The 19,380-nt window shown below is 39.8% G+C and overlaps 1 protein-coding gene across 1 annotated transcript in view; it reads right to left on the reverse strand.

Annotated features, from left to right (window-relative positions):
- The window catches only part of ITGBL1 (integrin subunit beta like 1), a 213,760-nt gene that overhangs the window by 12,357 nt on the left and 182,023 nt on the right, over positions 1-19,380 (reverse strand). The window contains exon 8 of the mRNA XM_041731270.1: positions 11,301-11,417. Coding sequence (XP_041587204.1) covers positions 11,301-11,417 — 117 coding nt within the window. The remainder of the gene's footprint in view (positions 1-11,300; positions 11,418-19,380) is intronic.

Genomic DNA, 19,380 nt, shown 5'->3' on the forward strand with positions numbered 1-19,380 from the left:
TCCATCCAATTTTCTCTTCCAGAGCCACTCACTTCTTCAGATACCTACTCCTTGCATCTGGTGTCCCCATCCTTGCTCTTTCTTCCTATTCTCTTCCCTTCTCCCACACGAAAATATTCACCAAGGATGCTCTGGATCTATGTTGCCCAATATAGTAGTCACTGGGCACACATGACTATTTGAATTTATTAAAATTAAATAAAATGTAAAATGCAGTTTCTTAGCTACACTAGACCCGTTTCAAGTGCCTGATAGCCACGTGTGGCCAGTGGTTCCTGTGTTGAATGATGCAGATCCAGAACACTGCAATTATCTTTGATAAATTCTACTGGACAGTGCTGCTCTAGACAAAACACCTTTGCCACTGAAAGTCATGGACTCTCAGACACATCTCCTTAAAATACTGAAATAATGTTTCTTAAATAGGAAACTGACCCATGAGTAGATCTAATTGTATCAGATACTACATATCACCTGCCCAATATTCTTTTCCCCTTGTTAATATTAGGAGGGCACTCATTTTTTTCAGGGAGGTGATAATATACACATCTGAAAATGTTGGATTACCCAGGCTCCTTTTGACCTAGACATAGCAGCTCTAATAAATGAGATATAAGAGAAAATCTTGGGTGAGGTTTCCAGGAAAGCTACTGTCTTCCCCCAAAAATGAGACAGTTTAGCCATGATGTGCCCTTTGCTCTTTTCCCTTTTCTCTCTTCTTTTGTCTTCTCTAGAAGATAGACACACTGACTATAAAAATCACCCTGGAAAGACAGAAGGTTTATGGAACACTGATGGCTCTCAGGTAGTCACCTCACCATCCACCCCTGGAATGACAACCTGCAGATTCTGTAAATTACCTCCAGTCCTGACTGGTACACTTATGAACTCAGAAAAAGAGGGTTGTGACTTAGGGTGTAATCTGGAGACAATCCCCCTGCTACCCGAGCTAAGAAAGGCTGGGCCTTGAGTCAGTGGTTGGGGGCCTTTGTCAATATGAACAATCCAGCAGCACCTGGAGGTCACTATACTCATATCTTCAGGCTGCATGTTCTCCTTCAATTTGCAGCTATGAACTAAAGAACTCCCTGAAGAAATGTGAACTGATTGTGTAATTAAGAGGTGGCTCTACATTATCCCTTCTTGTTTCTTCAATTGGACTCGTGGGCAGCAGCTAATCCAGGAACACAGAGGAAAGAAGAAAAGCAATAAGCAGTCCATTTCTTATTTCTATCTTGGGTAAATGGAATAAAGGAGGGATGTCTCTGATTAAGTTTATATTAAACTAAAACAAATACACATGAGCCAACATGTGGATATATTTTCTTTATGAAATCTTAAAATCATATACCACTAAAAATTGAGTAGTTCTTAGGGATTTTCACTCTGGACAGAACATGTTTTTCCAGTAGTGACTTATTCGATTAAAAAAATTCATGCGCTTACAGATCACATACAATTTTTATTGTTAATATAGATGTTTTGAGAAGGTCCACATGTGGTCTACAATCATTGAACATGACTCACCAATAATTTAATTAAAGTTAGAATGGTCTTACTTCATACCGTTTTCCTGTTTGCCATTTTCATGACTCTCATTTTCAGGTTGTAATTTTAGTGTAATCAAAACTGAACTGCTTAGAATTATGTAATTATTTACATTCACCTTCAGGTACAATTGCTAATTTACCCCCAGCGTACCAGAACTGGTTTAATCATCTTCAACATTACTGTGAGGAGGGGATAAACAGTGTTAGTTATTATTTCTCATGTGCCTACTGATAAGTAAGTTTATGGATGTTTGGTCTTACTTATATTCTTTGTCTGCTAAAACACTCTGGCAGTTCCTGCTTTGCTCTCTGGCCACACGCTGGCTGCATAGGGTTCCAGGTCATCTCTCCAGGTGAAAGACCACACAAACTATGGCTAAGTGTCTTGGTGGTGAACTGAGGAAATGATCTAATTAGTGACTCTCAGTTTGTTCACCTCTGAAGCCAGATTGGAGGGATGATGTTAATGTGTCCCACACACTCTTAGTAGTTAAGATTTGTTAACCCCTGGCTGCCAGGTGAGGAGGAGACTAAATGCTTTGTAGGAAGAGCTGCCACTGCTCTGAGGCACAGAATTGCGGATTCATATGATGCTAACTTCCTTCCAAAAACTCCGCAGCTAATGCTTTAAGATATCCAAGACAGATGCATTGTGTTGTCCTGTTCTGAAGATGGACACTTCAATCTTTTGCTTCCCATTACATGCACAGGGCATGCATGGATACCCACTTGGTTGGCAGTACCATGCACGTTTCATTCCTTATGCCTCCTTCTCACCGCAAAGAAAATTGATGGGCATTATGATCCTTACTGCACAGATGGGTGTACCAGGGCAGAGAGACCAAATAACCTGTGCAAGTGACTGCAACTAGTAGGAAATGGAGCCAGAATCCAAATCTTGGTTCACATTCATTTTGCTGTGTGGCACTGCTCACTTAGCTTACAAGGAAAATATAACTTCTATTCACTTAAATCGTCTCTGAAAGAATGCAGCAGAGTGCACACACACACATAAAATGTGGACTTTCCCTAGACAAAATAGCAAAATACCCACAGAAGATTAATAAACCAAGATTTTTTAAAAAATTTCAGTCCCTCAAAATATGTAGGAAGAAATATAATAAAATATCACCAGATATTATTTTCAAATGATGGATTTATGAGGGATTTTCATTTTGTCCTTTTTATGTTTCAGTTGTTTTAAATGTTAAAAATTTAAAAAGCAATGTAAAATATAATGTCCAAATACCTATAGGTGAGCAAAATAAAATAAGTGCAATAATGTTTATCATAAATGATAAATGAGTAGTTTGAAAAAAAATCCTTCCCAAGGATGTATTCAAAGGCAGCTGAGAAAGATCTCTGATGGAAGAAAATGAAACAAATACATTCCTTCAACATATCAAGTATTTTTTCATCTCCGTGCCTTTGCTTAGCTCTTCCAGATGCAAAGTGTTCGTCACACCTAAGCTCCACATATCTATATATTAGCTGTTCAAAGTCCAGCTCAAATGTTCATTCCCACTTGAAGAATTCTCTGATTCCAAACTGGGATCTTTGCTTCTCTCTCTCTCTCTCTCTCTCTCTCTCTCTCTCTTTCTCTCTCTCTCTCTGTTCCTCCCTCCCCATATTTGTGGCTCTCTTAATTTCAAATTTATTCAAAGAAAAAAAAACTTCTCAAGATCAATCCTTAACCTAAGTTTGAGAATACAATGAGAGAGAGAGAGAGACTTTTATTGTATCCACAATAAGTGTACAGATCTGAAGAAAAGAGATAAGAACACTCAGAGTAAATGGCACGATGTTATGATGAAGGTATTGCAGTATGAAGGAAGTACAGAATAATTTCAGAAAGGCTCCCTTAAAGAGATAATTTGGAAGACTAATAGAATAGAAAAATAATGAATTATTCAAGGAGAAGTGAAGATAAGGAATACAGTGACAGGTAAAAATGACAAAGTCATAACACATCCAAATTTCTCCACTCCATGGCCCTCTATGAAGAAATGATTTTTTAAAAAAGATGGAGACAATTGATGCCAGCCACAAAGCAGGGTCTCCTACATCCAATTACTCAAATCGGAAACTTGGGACTCATCCTTTAACCCACTCCACCCTTCACTTATCTCTTAATCATGGATTTCTGTAAATGCTGCTCTTACTCCTTGGGCAGTGGAGACCCTGCTAATAAGCCTTTGGGCTGACACTTGGAACTAATCTTCCTGGAAGAAAAGGAGGCTGGAACCACATCCTGGTAACACGATTGTACCAGGCTTTCCTTTCCATGTGAATCCTTGCAGCAATTCATGAGGATAACAGCTCAATATAGTGGTATGGGGATGATCTCTTGCAATAACACAGCCCAGATGGCTGGAGATCCATACTGCACAGATGTTGAGGCTTCCCTGGCTTACAGGAAGCCTTATGCCCCAGAGGAGCCAAAATCTCTCCTAATGATTCCTTAAAAATATCCAAGAAACCCCACCAGGGCATGGCATTCCCATCACACATTTATAATTCAGTCATAATCCCTCCCAATTTAGTTGAAGTGTAATGATCACAGATCACTATTACCGTGAGCAATGTTGACTGGTAACGCTGGTGTATACCATCTTCATCTGTTCCCAGGGAACTGGAGCTGGGAGTTTAACAGAGGTTCAGAATCTCCGACAGCAAGGTAAGGGTTTTGTTAGCCTGTTGTCCATATTGTTGGTAATACTATTACTAGCACATCCAAGGTTTTCCAACTGTACCTGTCTTTTTTTTTTTTTAAGATTTTATTTATTCATGAAAGACACAGAGAGAGAAAGTCAGAGACATAGGCAGAGGAAGAAGCAGGCTCCATACAGGGAGCCTGATGTGGGACTCGATCCCGAGACCAGGATCACACCCTGAGCCAGGGGCAGGTGCTCAACCGCTGAGCCACCCAAGTGTCTCCTGTCTTCTATCTTACTGAACCACCTTTATCTCTCACCAGGACTCCTTTCCAGACGTCCATATTCACCCACCAGCTTTACCAACAAACTCCTCCCAGCAATGCCTACTTCACCCTGCAGTCAGAGGTACTTTGTCACCACAGGGATCATATTATTGCCTCATGTAAACCCCTTCTATGGGTTCCTATCATTCTTTGAGGAGAACCTCAAATCATTAATGTGGGTTTGAAAACATGTCACATCCTTCTCTCATTTGCTCTTCAATCTCCAACCAGCCAGTTTCTAGTTCTCAAATGTTCCTGGAAGATGTCACTCTCGTTTTCCCACAGATGCCTCGCACACACTGTTCTCTGTGACAGCTGTGTCAAATCCACCACTGCACCTGAGTGAGTTCTATGCATCCTATTGCCACCAAGTATGGTCATGTTCAGCTGATCAATACATGCAAAGCACATATTATGCATCATATAATGTTACCCAGATATGGAGGCATTAGAATCTAGGTTAAATTCTCCAATTATGTATGTTTCCATTGAACTAGTGGGTCTCCTTTCAGCACACCCAGCTCATTGGCATTCCTTTGTCAATGTCTGCTCTTCAAGTGTAATTATAAGCTCCAGCAGATTCACCACTGAATCTCCATTGCTGGCAAAGATTGGAGGTTCAATAAATATTTGCTGAATTAATGAAGAAATAAATGATAACTTCAGTTTCAACCAAGCAGAAGTTGGAAAAATTTCCATATGAAAATAGTTAATTAGAATTTGAAAAGAAGAGGCTGATAAGGAGAATGAAGCTATGAAATCATCTTGAGAGACTGATCTTGACAATGACTGTGGGAGAGGCTGAAATGGAAGGAGGGCCATAAACACCAGAGAGACATCCAAAAGCCATTTCAAGAGAAATACTAAGATTTACTTGTAGGCTCTGGGAGAGGAACAAGGAAAAGAAACGAAGTGGTTGTAAGAGAAGTGGAAGAAGAAAACAGGTGGACAGGTGTTTCTGAGGCCCAGAGGGGAGACCATTTCATGGGGGGTTGAGAGTAATTACAACCCCTATATTTTAATGTGGTCATCCAGGATGACAACTGAAAATCTCCCAGGATTTGGGAAACTAGGATTTATCAATAACCTCAGAGACAATCAGTTATGTGGAATGGCTGGAGGTAGAGCAAATTTCCATGGGCTTAGCACTGAACCAAGGGGAATACTATAATAAGCATAGAGGCTGAAGAGAATGGCATCAACAAGAAAAATATGTAAGGGTACGTGTGTGCCTCAGGGGCAGAGTAGACCTTTACATGCAACAAGTATGCAATGAGTATTTGGTGATTGAATTATGTGCTATATACATGACAAGGTATTACTAAATAAGAAGAGGGATTTTCTAATGATCATGGATATTTTTAGATACACTGAGAAATACAGAAATTTGGCAATGCACACTGTGCCTGGAGGAACCCCACTGGCCAGTGTCTTCTTAATTGTGCTCTTCCATGCTTGGAGGAATGTACAAGAAGCTCCCCCACAGAAGGTGCAATGCTGATTAAGAGACACTCAAAATACTTTTGATATGTGCAGCTACCACTGTAATTTGGTAGCTCACTGTCAAGTATGAGGAGAAAGAACTGCCTTATGCAAAAAGTAAACAGGGGAAAACACTCATTCCGTCTAAAACTGAACACCAGAGAGTCAAAGTTCTGAATAATAAGGTTTTGTTACAAAAGGAACTAGCAAACATGGAACCCTGTTATATATCCCACAGGATTTACAGTAGTCCACAGAATAAAATTCTGCCTGAGTTTGTCATGTCTGTCATTCTCTTTATATGTATATAATACCAGTAACAATAATATCTAAAGTGTGTGTATATGTGTATGTCTTATGTATGTGACACTTTTATGCTGGGTATTTTATATGCATTAACTCATCTAATCTTATAGTAACCCTACAAGACAGGTATATTATGATCATCATTTTATAGATGAGAAATGGAGGTTGTGTAAACTGTCTCAAATAATGTCAGTAAGTGGCAAAGCTGTGGTTAGGGGAAAAAAGAAAACCCTCCCGACTGTAGTCTTAACTACTGTGCTATATGTATTTCTAAATATTAAAGTACATTTACATAAAGGTTCATGAGAAGCACAGGTACTTGTGATCTCTTCATCAATTGGTTTAGTATGCTGTATACTTTAGTACGAAAGTTACTATAAATTCAAACATGTTAATTGATGGCATGTGTCTTGTATTTTCTTTCCAGAGAACAGCTGAGACATAGGTGAAATTCAAGACTATAATAACCAAGGCTCGAGCAATTCCTTCCTTACAGCAGAGATCAGAAAATAAAGAAATTACAATTACAGTCCTCTATTAGCCGTCCTAAAGAAATCACACTTTGAGACCAAGTGCGAAGCTACGGTGGGAGATAATGTTCCCAGTGAGCTTTCCTCATGGATGCAGGCTCTGTGCTGATGCTTTACATGAATTACAGCTGATTCTCATTATTTGCAAATTCCGTATTTGAGAATTTGCTTACTCACTAAAATGTATTTGTATCCCTGAAATCAATACTCATTAAAGTTTTCCAGGTCACTGGGGCACACAGGCAGGATGGTTCCCACTCCCAGCTAAGTAAGGTCACAGAAGATCACACTCTGCCTCTTGTTTCAGCTCTTACACTGTAAACAACTGTCCTTTCTGCAGTACACGTAGTGCCATGGCTTTTCACATTTTTTGCTTTTTGTTGATGATTTTGATTTTTAAGAAGGCCCCTAAGTATAGTGTTGAAGCACTGTCTTGTGCACCCAAGTGCAAAAAGGCTGTAACACGCCTTACAGAGAAATCATCTGCTACACAATCTCCATTCAGGTATGAGTTATGGAGCTGTTGGCCATGAGTTCAATATTAACAGACCAACCATATATTACACAAGGTGTCTTTAAACAGAAACATATATAATACAAGGGTATGTATTGATCTTAGATGAAAATCCTCTGACTAGAGGTAGGAATGTGGCCCCATATTTCTCTTAGGAAAACGATTCAGTATTCGCTAATTCAGTGTTCACAGCAGCTTTATAGACTGTAATTACCATGAATAAGAAGAACAGACAGTATCTTGTTGAGGAATAGTGAACACAGTGTGTGTATGTGGACTCTTAGTTATATGTAGCTTTTCTAACCCTGTGTTATTTAGGATAAACATCAGTAGGCCATTGATGGGAACATCTCCCACTCCAAGCAATAGGACTGACCATCAGGAGTAAAGATTCACAAGTAAATGGCAAGAAAATAAAAAAACACACTGACTAAAATGTGTAAAGATGCATGCATAGGCCATAGAGAAGAACAGATGGCAGGATTTAACGCTCTGCACGGTCACCTGGGCTGATCAGCTTTGATGAAACAGAAGAAGGAAAGAGAAACAAACTGTTACCTACAGACAATTTTTTAAAATACTGGTATCATCTTAACCCTAAATCTCTCAAGGTCATTATTCAACTATTAGAGTGAAATTATGAATAACATAAAACATTTTTTAGGAAAATTTTCAAGATTTTTTCCCTTCACATACTTGGAAAATATTCAGAACTCTTTGGCCAATAAAATGTTTTCAGTAAAATTTGAAATACGAAATTGAATGCATAGGTGATTTTTTGGAGCTAGTTGCTAAATTTAAGAAAAAGCACTGAGAGAATACATCCTGTTTTAGTGATCAGAGATGCCGTGTATATCTGGCTGCTATTTGTCCACTGCTGGCAGGGCTGTGCCCTTCCTTGAGCACACAGAAGCAGCAGCAAAGTTCTCCCCAAACTTGAAAAATGCCTTCGTCCTCTGATAATTAAGTTCCATGGTACCGTTTCCATTCCATAAGATCAACCACCTAAGAACTAATTTCTCACTGTGTGAGAAGAATCTTCCAAATTGTAACCAAGGTTAAAGCAGGAGGATAAGGTGTGTCAGCATGTCTATAGCTATCATGTAATCTACTGTGTTACATCCTGTACAAAGAAAATTTGAACTGGATGGTTGGCAAAATCTAGACAATATTAAAGAATAAGACTGTGCTGGTATGTCTGCTGCAGTATCCAGAGAAGATACTCAGACCACCTGGCATGAGAATTATATTCCTTTGGCAGATATATATTGTGCCAACCTACCATCCTCACTGTGTCAAGGACTTCCCCTTGATGCCCCCTGGAGTTCTCGGACCCAAGTCTTCTCCAGCCAGAGAAGCCTGCTCTGAGATCATAGTTGTTCCTTTGAGGCCTGCTGCATGTGACAGGGGAGCTAATGCCTCCTAAAAGCAGTCCTCAGCCAAGGACTAGTGGATAAATAAGAATTGCATGCTTTACTTGGGCTCCCAGAGTTTTATCTCCTGTCCTCAGATGAAGATCTAGTTGACCACAGCAGTGATGGGATTGATAGCACAATCTTAACTGACTACCTTCACTTTCCCACTCTCCCACCAAAATCTCCTTCACCTTCCCAATAAATTACTTGCATTCAAATCCTTTTCTCAGAATCTTACTTCCCACAGTTTCTCTACAAACGGTTCTAGTCTCGGGTACAATTATATTTCTCATTGTATGTCAAAAAATTGGTTTCCTGGTTTATACATTGGTCTTTTACCAGGGCACCAGTAACTGGGTAAATGGACAAAACACAGAGGGTAAACAAGCAGAGTCAAGAATTAGTCTAAAAAAATTGTTACTTTGTAGGATATACTCTCACTTACCTAGTAAGTGTTTAATCTCATCTAGCACAGAGCTGTATAGATTTGTTGTGATCTTTTGGAGTTCCTCCCCAAAGTCAGAGAAAGAGAGAGAGAAAGAGATTCACTGGGGGTAGGGTGTATATAATTTAATAATTATGTCGATGTAATAGGTTTCTACAATATCAACCATTTCAACGAAATTACTAAGGTAGACAGGCAAGGAGACCCATGTGAGGTAGACGCTCCATGTCATGATGATGTGCATAAAAGCAAGGGCACAAATGTGGTTCTTTCTAGGTACCAGGCAGGCTTTAGATATCATTGTAAGAATTAAGTGAGTTGGTAAACATAAAGTCACTTACTGGAAAAAAAAGTCTATAATCTACTTATGTATTTCTGGTAACCAATACCAGTAAAGAAAAAAATCCAAACCAAAACCAATATTGACAAAAAAAGTTCAAACAGTTTGATGTCAGTCTGGGGAAAACTATGGTACCGGGAAAAATCTGTGAATTGAACATCAGAGCTCAAATCCTGGGTCTGCCACTTTTTAATTATTGGACTTTAATACCTCCAACCTTATCCCCTGTTCCATCTGTGAGCTGAAGAAAGCAGGAGCAATCTCTCAGGGCTGCAGGAATGATCACTCTGCACAAGACCTATTTAAAAAAAGGAGGCCTTTTCCCTTGGTCACAGATAAAGGAAAGAAGAAAATATATTTGCTCAAATTGCCAGTGTTTTGTCATTGGATACAGGGAGAACAGAGAGACACACGTTTATGTGAGACAGATAGTGTCCCTGCCTTCCATAAGTAGTATGTGCATTTTGCTTTTTTTCCAATAACATTACGATTATTATCCAAAGAGAGATAGAGTCTTTCAGGAGGCTTGCACATCCAGTTCATCTGGACTATACTGGAGATCTGCAGTCAGCATGCATCACCTCGACCACAGGAAGTCTTTTGAGACTGAAATAGAAGAATGATGGCAGCCATCCTGTTGGGTCTCAGCTATCATGGAAATGGAATGTCTACCTTTAGTGCTTTTGTAAGTAAACTTAAGAGTGACATCATACTGCTTCCCCCCCCCCCCACATTGGTAGATAATACGTCCTTCTCCTACCAGCTTTTAAAGCTTTTTTTTTTTAATTTTATTTATTTATTTATGATAGTCACACACAGAGAGAGAGAGGCAGAGACACAGTCAGAGGGAGAAGCAGGCTCTATGCACCGGGAGCCCGATGTGGGATTCGATCCCGGGTCTCCAGGATCGTGCCCTGGGCCAAAGGCAGGCGCCAAACCGCTGCGCCACCCAGGGATCCCTCCTACCAGCTTTTATTAGCAGAATAATAAACATCATTTTCAGCTGATCAGGTGCAGCAAAGTCTGTCACTATCTTCATAGGACCTACTATAATCTCAATGGCCTTTTGTCACCAGCATACTATGTGTTTTCACACAGCTCTAAATCAAGGGTCCAAGAAGATAAAAATCATTACAAATCTAATTGTATAATGCTTTGAGGTCTTACTGGATATTGCTTTATTTTTTTTTAAAGATTTTATTTACTTATTTGAGAGAGAGAGTACGAGCAGTGGGGAGGAGCAAAGGGACAGGGGAGTAGCAGACTCCCTGCTGAGCAAGGAGCTCCACATGGGGCTTGACCCTGGAACTCGGGGACCATGGCCCAAGCCAAGGACAGATGCTTAACCCACTGAGCCACCAAGTACCCCTGTATATTGCTTTAAGTTTACCTTATTTTTAACAGAGTTTCCTTTCTATTTATTTTTTTAAGATTTTATTATTTATTTATTTGAGAGAAGACAGAGCTCAGGTATGAGGAGGAGAGGCAGAGAAAGAGAGAGAGGGAGAGAGAGAGAGAGAGAGAAAGAGAGAGAGAGAGAGAGAATCCCTACCAGATTCCACACTGAGTGCAAAGCCCAATGCAGGACTTGAACTCCCAACCTTGAGATCATGACCTGAGCTAAAACCAAGAGTCAGAGACCCAATCAATCGAGCTACCCAGGTGCCTCAGAGTTTCCTTTTTAAAAAAAGAAGTAGGGTGAAAAAGGCAGGCAGCTGAGGCTGCAAGGAGCACTCACCCCCACAGACAGTGCCGTCCAGGCCTTCACAGCGGCGGTCGTCACACTCGCACGTCTTGCCGTACACCCTGCGGTCTCCGGGAGGGTAGCAGGTGCACTTGCCACATTCACATTTACCTGCGTAAACGCATGGGGAGAGCCCACAGGTTAGGAAAGTCACAGAATCAGCCGGGCTTTCCACTCCAGAAGCACATCGGGAAGCCTGTTCCACTCTGAGCCTGGTCATAGGTCTGCAAATCACTTTTCTTACCTGCCTTTGGGAAGCCTAAAACCAAGCACAAGTGCCACAGAAGCTGGCGAGTCGGGGGGAGCTGAAGTGACACTTCTGTTTCATTACTTTTTGAAGACTAATCCAGTTAGGAAACACTGGGTATTTCATATTCAACTTGGTTTGATGATACCAAATGTTATCTATTTTGACAGCATTTAGTATAATGTCATTTACAGTATATTTTTATATATTTTTATTTTGGGTCTATCTGCCACATAAGAAAAGAATGCTCACAGGGACATTTCAAGGTGTTCTGTTATGACTATTTCTAGACACCGATTTTGTAATTGATAGAACTCATTTTACCACAGAACACGTGTCAAAGTGCATGACCCAAATCCCTTTATCATTCTTGACTTAAAATTTACTATTCTTGTCTAAACATTTTTCTTTTTTGGAATGAGGCTGATTCACAGGGAATTCCTCAACTATTATCATTATGGCTGTTGTCATTATTTCTTGAGCTGCAACTATGTGTCAAACACTATAATTCTTTGAATTCCATTATTTTGTTTTCATCATTCCACACGCTGGCTAGCATTATCACTATCATTTTACTAAACAGGAAACAGAGGCGTACTGAAGCCAAGTTCTTTCCATGGTGAATCGGCTCATAAGGAATAGATTCCAAATTTATACCTATTCTTATGAACCTTAAAGTTTGTGCCCTTAACCATGAAGCCATACCACATCTTAATATGCCCAACGCAGCACCACGAGGCTATGAGAAAGAAAATTCCTTTTGCCTGAGGAATTGGTGCTAGATTGGCAGAAAATCAGCCGGGTGACTACCCGGAGACATCTGTTACTCTCTGTCATTAGCCCGACCAGCGTAATTACACACCCACTGAAATGATCATAAGATGCCTAGGGGCTGACCCTGCAATGTTGTTAGTTATTCTGGTGCTGCATTTGTATCTTGTTAAAGAAATTCTGAGTTGGTAGATGATGGAAGAAAGGAAAATTAGTATTTAGAATCATATAATTTTAGAGCTGTAATTAAAGATAATCTAATGCAGTGATTCATAATCTTTTCTGGCAGAAGCAGTAGGGTCATTGTCCTTCTGAGAATCTGGTGAAAGATAGTGCAGTAGAGAGTGTTGTCCTGACTGCTCTTCAACTGGTCTCTCTTCCTATTTGAAGACAGGCTCAGGTTCAGGGGGAGGCAGAGTCCCTCTCCTTTCCCAGTGATGTTCCCTCTTCCCATGCCCTGGTGGACAGAAGAGGGACACAGCGGACACCTTTGGCCAGGGGTGGCCACAGTTGATTCTTGAGAGTGAATGCAAAGACACAGGGTCCATGGTGGAGTAGCAAGAGCAACGGCACAGCAATGAGTGTCCAGGAGGGGAGGAGCTCACACACAGTTCAAAAGTATTGGTGACCAGGGCTAGTTCTTGGCAGGGTCTTGCTCCCCTGGGGTGCATGAACTGGTGGTCCAAGCTTGCACTCTGCACCTACACCTTTCTCATAAACTCCTTCTCCTTTCCAGTTCATGAATTTGCTTTCTATTGTTCACAGAAAAGAACTCTAACAGGTAGACCTCAGATCTCTCCATGGAAAAATATACCAGCACACATTTTTTTTTTTTTTTTGGTAAAATGTCAAGAGGATCCATGACTTCCCACAATTTAATAGATGAGGAAACCCAACCAAGCTGAGGCTAAATGATCTGTCTAAGGACAGCAAAGTAGACACTAGCAGGGTTGGTGCTAGGACACACTTTTTTTTCTTGAGCCCCAGTGACCTTCTGGTGCACATAAACATACACTTTCCATGCTGTGTGTGTAAATAACAATAAAAATCAGGACTGTGGAGATAAAGAGGCTAACTATATACCATCAGCAGTGCAACCACATACAGTTGACTAGTCCTTCATGGACATATATGGGAAACATCAACCACATAATTAATTCCTGCATCCTAGGAACACAGTCCTAATGATCAAGTCAACATAAATGTTTCTGTTTGAGGGCATATCTGTTTATGGTAAGAGTTTTATTAACATTTTAAGGCATTCAGGAAGTTTCCTGGATAGGTATTATTAGATTCTGTGACTCTGGAAAAGATCGAAATAATGGCATATGGGGGCGCCTGGGTGGTGCAGTCAGTTAAGCAACCAACTCTTGGTTTCAGCTCATGTCATGATCTCAGGGTCGTGAGATTGAGCCCCACATCAGCCTCAGTGCTGAGTGTGGAGTCTGCTTGGGATTCTCTTTTTTCCTGCTGCTTACCCTCATGTTCCCTCTCTCTCTCAACTAGATAGATAGATAGATAGATAGATAGATGATAGATAGATAGATAGATAGATAGATAGATAGATAGATAGATGATGATAGATAGATAGATAACAGTGGCATATGTGTTCAAATATCTATACTTCATTGTTTTCCTTATGGATAGTTTATCTTGTGTTTCTTCTACAAATTGTCCTAATTGGTCCTAGGTCCATTTTCCCCCCTAGTAGATTGTAACTCATGCATCTTTTTCAAACATCAGAAAATAATTAACCACTTTGCAACTCTTGGTGTGGCTTTTTGTGTGTGTGTGGTCATGTATCTGTTGGAGTTATAAAGCTCTATTAAGCCAACTATTACCTGAATTACTTCATAGATCTAGCCTTAATACAGTTTATAGGATATAGCAGCTTCAGATGGAAAGGCAAAAAATCATAAATCAAGACAGGTTAACGTATTACAGATAGAAAGGTAAAGAAGATTGTTTATGCAGTCCACATTTTAAAGTGCATTATTTTGCTGCCTTAGTTCACAACATTAGTCTAGTCACTATCAAGACATATACTTGCCAGGTAAAATTCTACTCATCTTTCAAGATTCAAAGTAAATTTCACCAAACCCATGATACTTGCACCCTCCTACTCACATACCTTCACAAATACAGCAGAATCAGCTGCCTCCTCATGTATGCTCATGATGTTTGAATCAATATTTACTGAACAGATACACTAAACAATAATCACATGTAAATGGCTTAGTAATAATATTCCCACAACACATGAGGTTTAATGGTAGAATTTGAATTTAGAATAAGATGTCTTTCCCAAAATACATACACCTTTCCAATTGCCAGAAAGCCTTCATTTGTATCTCCCACAGTTGCATCAATGAAATATGTCCACAGCAAGCTCATCATCTTTATTCACAAATTTATTTCTCCTCCCATTGTCCTGTTACCAGAAGATAAACACCATTTGATCTGTCACCAAATCTTAAAAACACCTGATGACAAAGCTGATTCCTTCCTCCCTTTGATGAGCTATTCTTCTCCTTCCAATTTGAAATTTCATGAGATCCTCTTTTATAAAATTTAAATTCAATTAATTAACATATAGTGTATTATTAGTTTCAGAGGTAGAGTTCAGTGATTCATCAGTCTTATATAACACCCCATGCTCATTACATCACATGGCTTCCTTAATGTCCATCACTGAGTTACCCACTCAACCTTCTCCCCAAGATCCACTTTCTTAAAACATGCTTATGATTATGTAATTGCCTTTCACATGATAGTCCCAATAGACCTTCAAGGTAGAGATCAAATTCCTCACAGAGCTCTCCATCCAGGTCCAACTCACCTTTTGAAGCATATATTCAATGTTCACAGTACCCATGTTCAGAAACATTGCTTTTTGATCCATTTCTTCTTACTGTTGTGAGCTCTACCACTTTCTCTGTACAATCCAAGTCACTTTTCAATAGCTAGCCCACATCTCCTCTCTTCTATGCAACCTCCTTGTCATCCTATTCGGTTACCTAGAACACTTGTTCTTTCTTTCTGATCTCACAGCAATTTGTTCACACCATTAGAAGATCACTGAATGCAAACTTTATATTGAATAAGCACGTACTTGATTCTGACCACAAATACTGAATTGTTCTTGTTGCAGGCTGACAGTGAGATTTGTGTCCTATCAGTAGCCTGCAAAGTTCTCTGTCGATGGAGTAGGAAACACTGAGATAAGAATTTATTGTCTTTTTTTTTAAATAAGAAATTGAGTCAATTCTTTTTCTTTATTTGCTAAATGATATTATTTCAAGGACTGTTTTAGTGTTGTGGAGCTATAAATGTGGCTTCTCAAACACCTATCAATATTTGCATAAGTAAGAATAAAGGATAATGGGGGGATCCCTGGGTGGCTCAGCGGTTTGGCGCCTGCCTTTGGCCCAGGGCGCAATCCTGGATTCCCGGGATCAAGTCCTGCATCGGGCTCCCTTCATGGAGCCTGCTTCTTCCTCCTCCTGTGTCTTTGCCTCTGTGTGTGTGTGTGTCTATCATAAAATAAATAAATAATCTTTTTTTTCAAAAAAAGGATAATGGAAGTTTGCCTGCCTAGCATTAATAAGTGCCATTTTATATTACAAAACTGAGAGGAAAATCTGAAGAAAGGTATATTCAAGGAAACACAAATAAGCCAAGTAATTTTTTTGTTTGTTCTTAATTTTTTTGTATATTTTTTATTGGAGTTCAATTTGCCAACATATAGCATAACACCCAGTGCTCATCCCATCAAGTGCCCCCTCAGTGCCCGTCACCCAGTCACCCCATCCCCCCGCCCACCTCCCCTTCCACTACCCCTTGTTCATTTCCCAGAGGAAGAAGTCTCTCATGTTCAGCCTCCCTTTCTGATATTTCCCACTCATTTTCTCTCCTTTCCCTTTATTCCCTTTCACTAATTTTTATATTCCCCAAATGAATGAGATAATATAATGTTTGTCCTTCTCCGACTGACTTATTTCACTCAGTATAATACCCTTCAGTTCCATCCATGTCAAAGCAAATGGTGGGTATTTGTCATTTCTAATGGCTGAGGACGGTGGACACTGAGGCTCCTTCCACAGTTTGGCTATTGTGAACATTGCTGCTATAAACATCGGGGTGCAGGTGTCTTGGTCTTTCACTGCATCTGTCTCTTTGGGGTAAATCCCCAGCAGTGGATTGCTAGGTCATAGGGCAGATCTATTTTTAACTCTTTGAGGAACCTCCACACAGTTCTCCAGAGTGGCTGCATCAGTTCACATTCCCACCAACAATGCAGGAGGGTTCCCCTTTCTCCACATCCTCTCCAACATTTGTGGCTTCTTGCCTTGTTAATTTTCCCCATTCTCACTGGTGTGAGGTGGTATCTCATTGTGGTTTTGATTTGTATTTCCCTGATGGCCAGTGATGCGGAGCATTTCCTCAAGGGCTTGTTGGCCATGTGTATGTCTTCTTTGGTGAAATTTCTGCTCATGCCTTTTGCCCATTTCATGATTGGATTGTTTGTTTCTTTGCTGTTGAGTTGAATAAGTTCTTTATAGATCTTCGATACTAGCTCTTTATCTGTTAGGTCATTTGCAAATATCTTCTCCCATTCTGTAGGTTGTCTTTTAGTTTTGTTGACTGTTTCTTTTGCTGTGCAGAAGCTTTTATCTTGATTAAGTTCCAATAGTTCATTTTTGCTTTAGTTTCCTTTACCTTCATGATGTGTCTTGCAAGAAGTTGCTGTGGCCAACTTCAAAAACGATCTTCCCTGTGTTCTCCTCTAGGATTTTGATGGATGCTTCTTTCAAATTTAGATCTTTCATCCATTTTGAGTTTATCTTTGTGTATGGTGTAAGAGAATGGTGTAGTTTCATTCTTCTGCACGTGGCTGTCCAATTTCCTCAGCACCACTTATTGAAGACACTGTCCTTTTTCCAGTGGATAGTCTTTCCTGCTTTGTTGAATATTAGTTAACCATAGAGTTGAGGGCCCATTTCTGGGTTCTCTATTCTGTTCCATTGATCTATGTGTCTGTTTTTGTGCCAGTACCATGCTGTCTTGATGATCACAGCTTTGTAGTACAACTTGAAATCTGGCATATTTTAGATAACATTTTAGAATATTGTTATCACCCAAGAAAACAAGCCTGTACCCTCCCTATTCCCATCTTCACTCCCAACTACTCATCTGCTGTCTCTGTATATTTGCCTATTTGGGACATTTCCTACAAATGGAACCATGTGCTGTGTGGCCTCTTGTGACTGGCTTCTTACACTCAGCATAATGCTTTCAGGGTCTGTCCCTACTGTTGCCTGGGGCCGGCTCTTTTACCTTCATGTTTCAGCTCAAATGCCACTTTCTCAGTGAGCCCTACCCTCCCTCCCTCCCCGCCCTGACCATCTTGTTCAAAGTGGCCTCTGGTTATTCCCTCTCAATTACTTCACCATAACCATTTCCCTTATAGCACTTATAAAGCAAACAAACCAAAAGACAACAACAACAAAAAACCCATCTCTGGTTTTATTTTTCAATATTCCCCTGGCTATTCAGGGTCTTTTCTGATTCTACAAAATCTTAAAATTATTTGTTCCAACTCTCTGAAGAAAGTCCATGGTATTTTGATAGGGATTGCATTAAACGTAAAAGTAAATTGCCCTGGGTAACATTGACATTTTCACAATATTAATTCTTCCAGTCCATGAGCATGGAGTATTTTTCCATCTCTTTGTGTCTTCATCAATTTTTTTTCAGAAGTTTCTGTAGCTTTTAGGGTATAGATCCTTTACTTCTTTGATTAGGTTTATTCCTAGGTATCTTATGCTTTTGGGTGCAATTGTAAATGGGACAGATTTCCTTAATTTCTCTTTCTTCAGTCTCATTGTTAGTGTATAGAAATGCCACTGATTTCTGGGCATTGATTTGGTATCCTGCCACATTGCCAAATTTCTGTATGAGTTCTAGCAATCTCGGGATGGAGTCTTTTGGGTTTTCTATGTACAGTATCATGTCATCTGCAAAGAGGGAGAGTTTGACTTCTTCTTTGCCAATTTGAATGCCTTTTATTTCTTTTTGTTGCCTGATTGCTGAGGCTAGGACTTCTAGTACTATGTTGAATAGCAGTGGTAAGGGTGGACATCCCTGTCGTGTTCCCGATCTTAGGGGAAAGGCTCCCAGTGTTTCCCCATTGAGAATGATATTTGCTGTGGGCTTTTCATAGATGGCTTTTAAGATGCTGAGGAATGTTCCCTCTGTCCCTACAGAAGAGTTTTGATCAGGAATGGATGCTGTATTTTGTCAAATGCTTTCTCTGCATCTATTGAGAGGATCATATGGTTCTTGTTTTTACTTTTGCTGATATGATCTATCATGATGATTGCTTTTCGAGTGTTGAACCAGCCTTGCATCCCGGGGATAAATCCTACTTGGTCATAATGAATAATATTCTTAATGTACTATTGGATTCTATTGGCTAGTATCTTGTTGAGAATTTTTGCATCTGTGTTCATCAGGGATGTTGGTCTATAATTCTCCTTTTTGGTGGAGTCTTTCTCTGGTTTTGGAATTAAGGTAATGCTGGCCTCATAGAACGAGTTTGGAAGTATTCTGCCCCTTTCTATCTTTTGGAACAGCTTTAGTAGAACAGGTATTGTTTCTTCTTTAAACTCTTATTCTTTGATAGAATTCCCCTGGGAAGCCATCTGGCCCTGGACTTTTGTGTCTTGGGAGGTTATTGATGACTGCTTCAATTTCTTCCCTGGTTATTGGCCTGTTGAGGTTTTCTATTTCTTCCTGTTCCAGTTTTGGTAGTTTGTGGTTTTCCAGAAATGCATCCATTTCTTCTAGATTGCCTAATTTATTGGCGTATAGCTGCTCATAATATGTTTTTTAAAATCGTTTGTATTTCCTTGGTATTGGTTGTGATCTCTCCTTTTTCATTTGTGATTTTATTAATTTGAGTCTTTTCTCCTTTGTTTTTAATAAGGCTGGCTAATGGTTTATCTATCTTATTAATTTTTTCAAAGAACTAACTCCTGGTTTTGTTGATCTGTT

Source organism: Vulpes lagopus, chromosome 16 (assembly GCF_018345385.1).
Source record: "Vulpes lagopus strain Blue_001 chromosome 16, ASM1834538v1, whole genome shotgun sequence".
NCBI classification, from domain to species: domain Eukaryota; kingdom Metazoa; phylum Chordata; class Mammalia; order Carnivora; family Canidae; genus Vulpes; species Vulpes lagopus.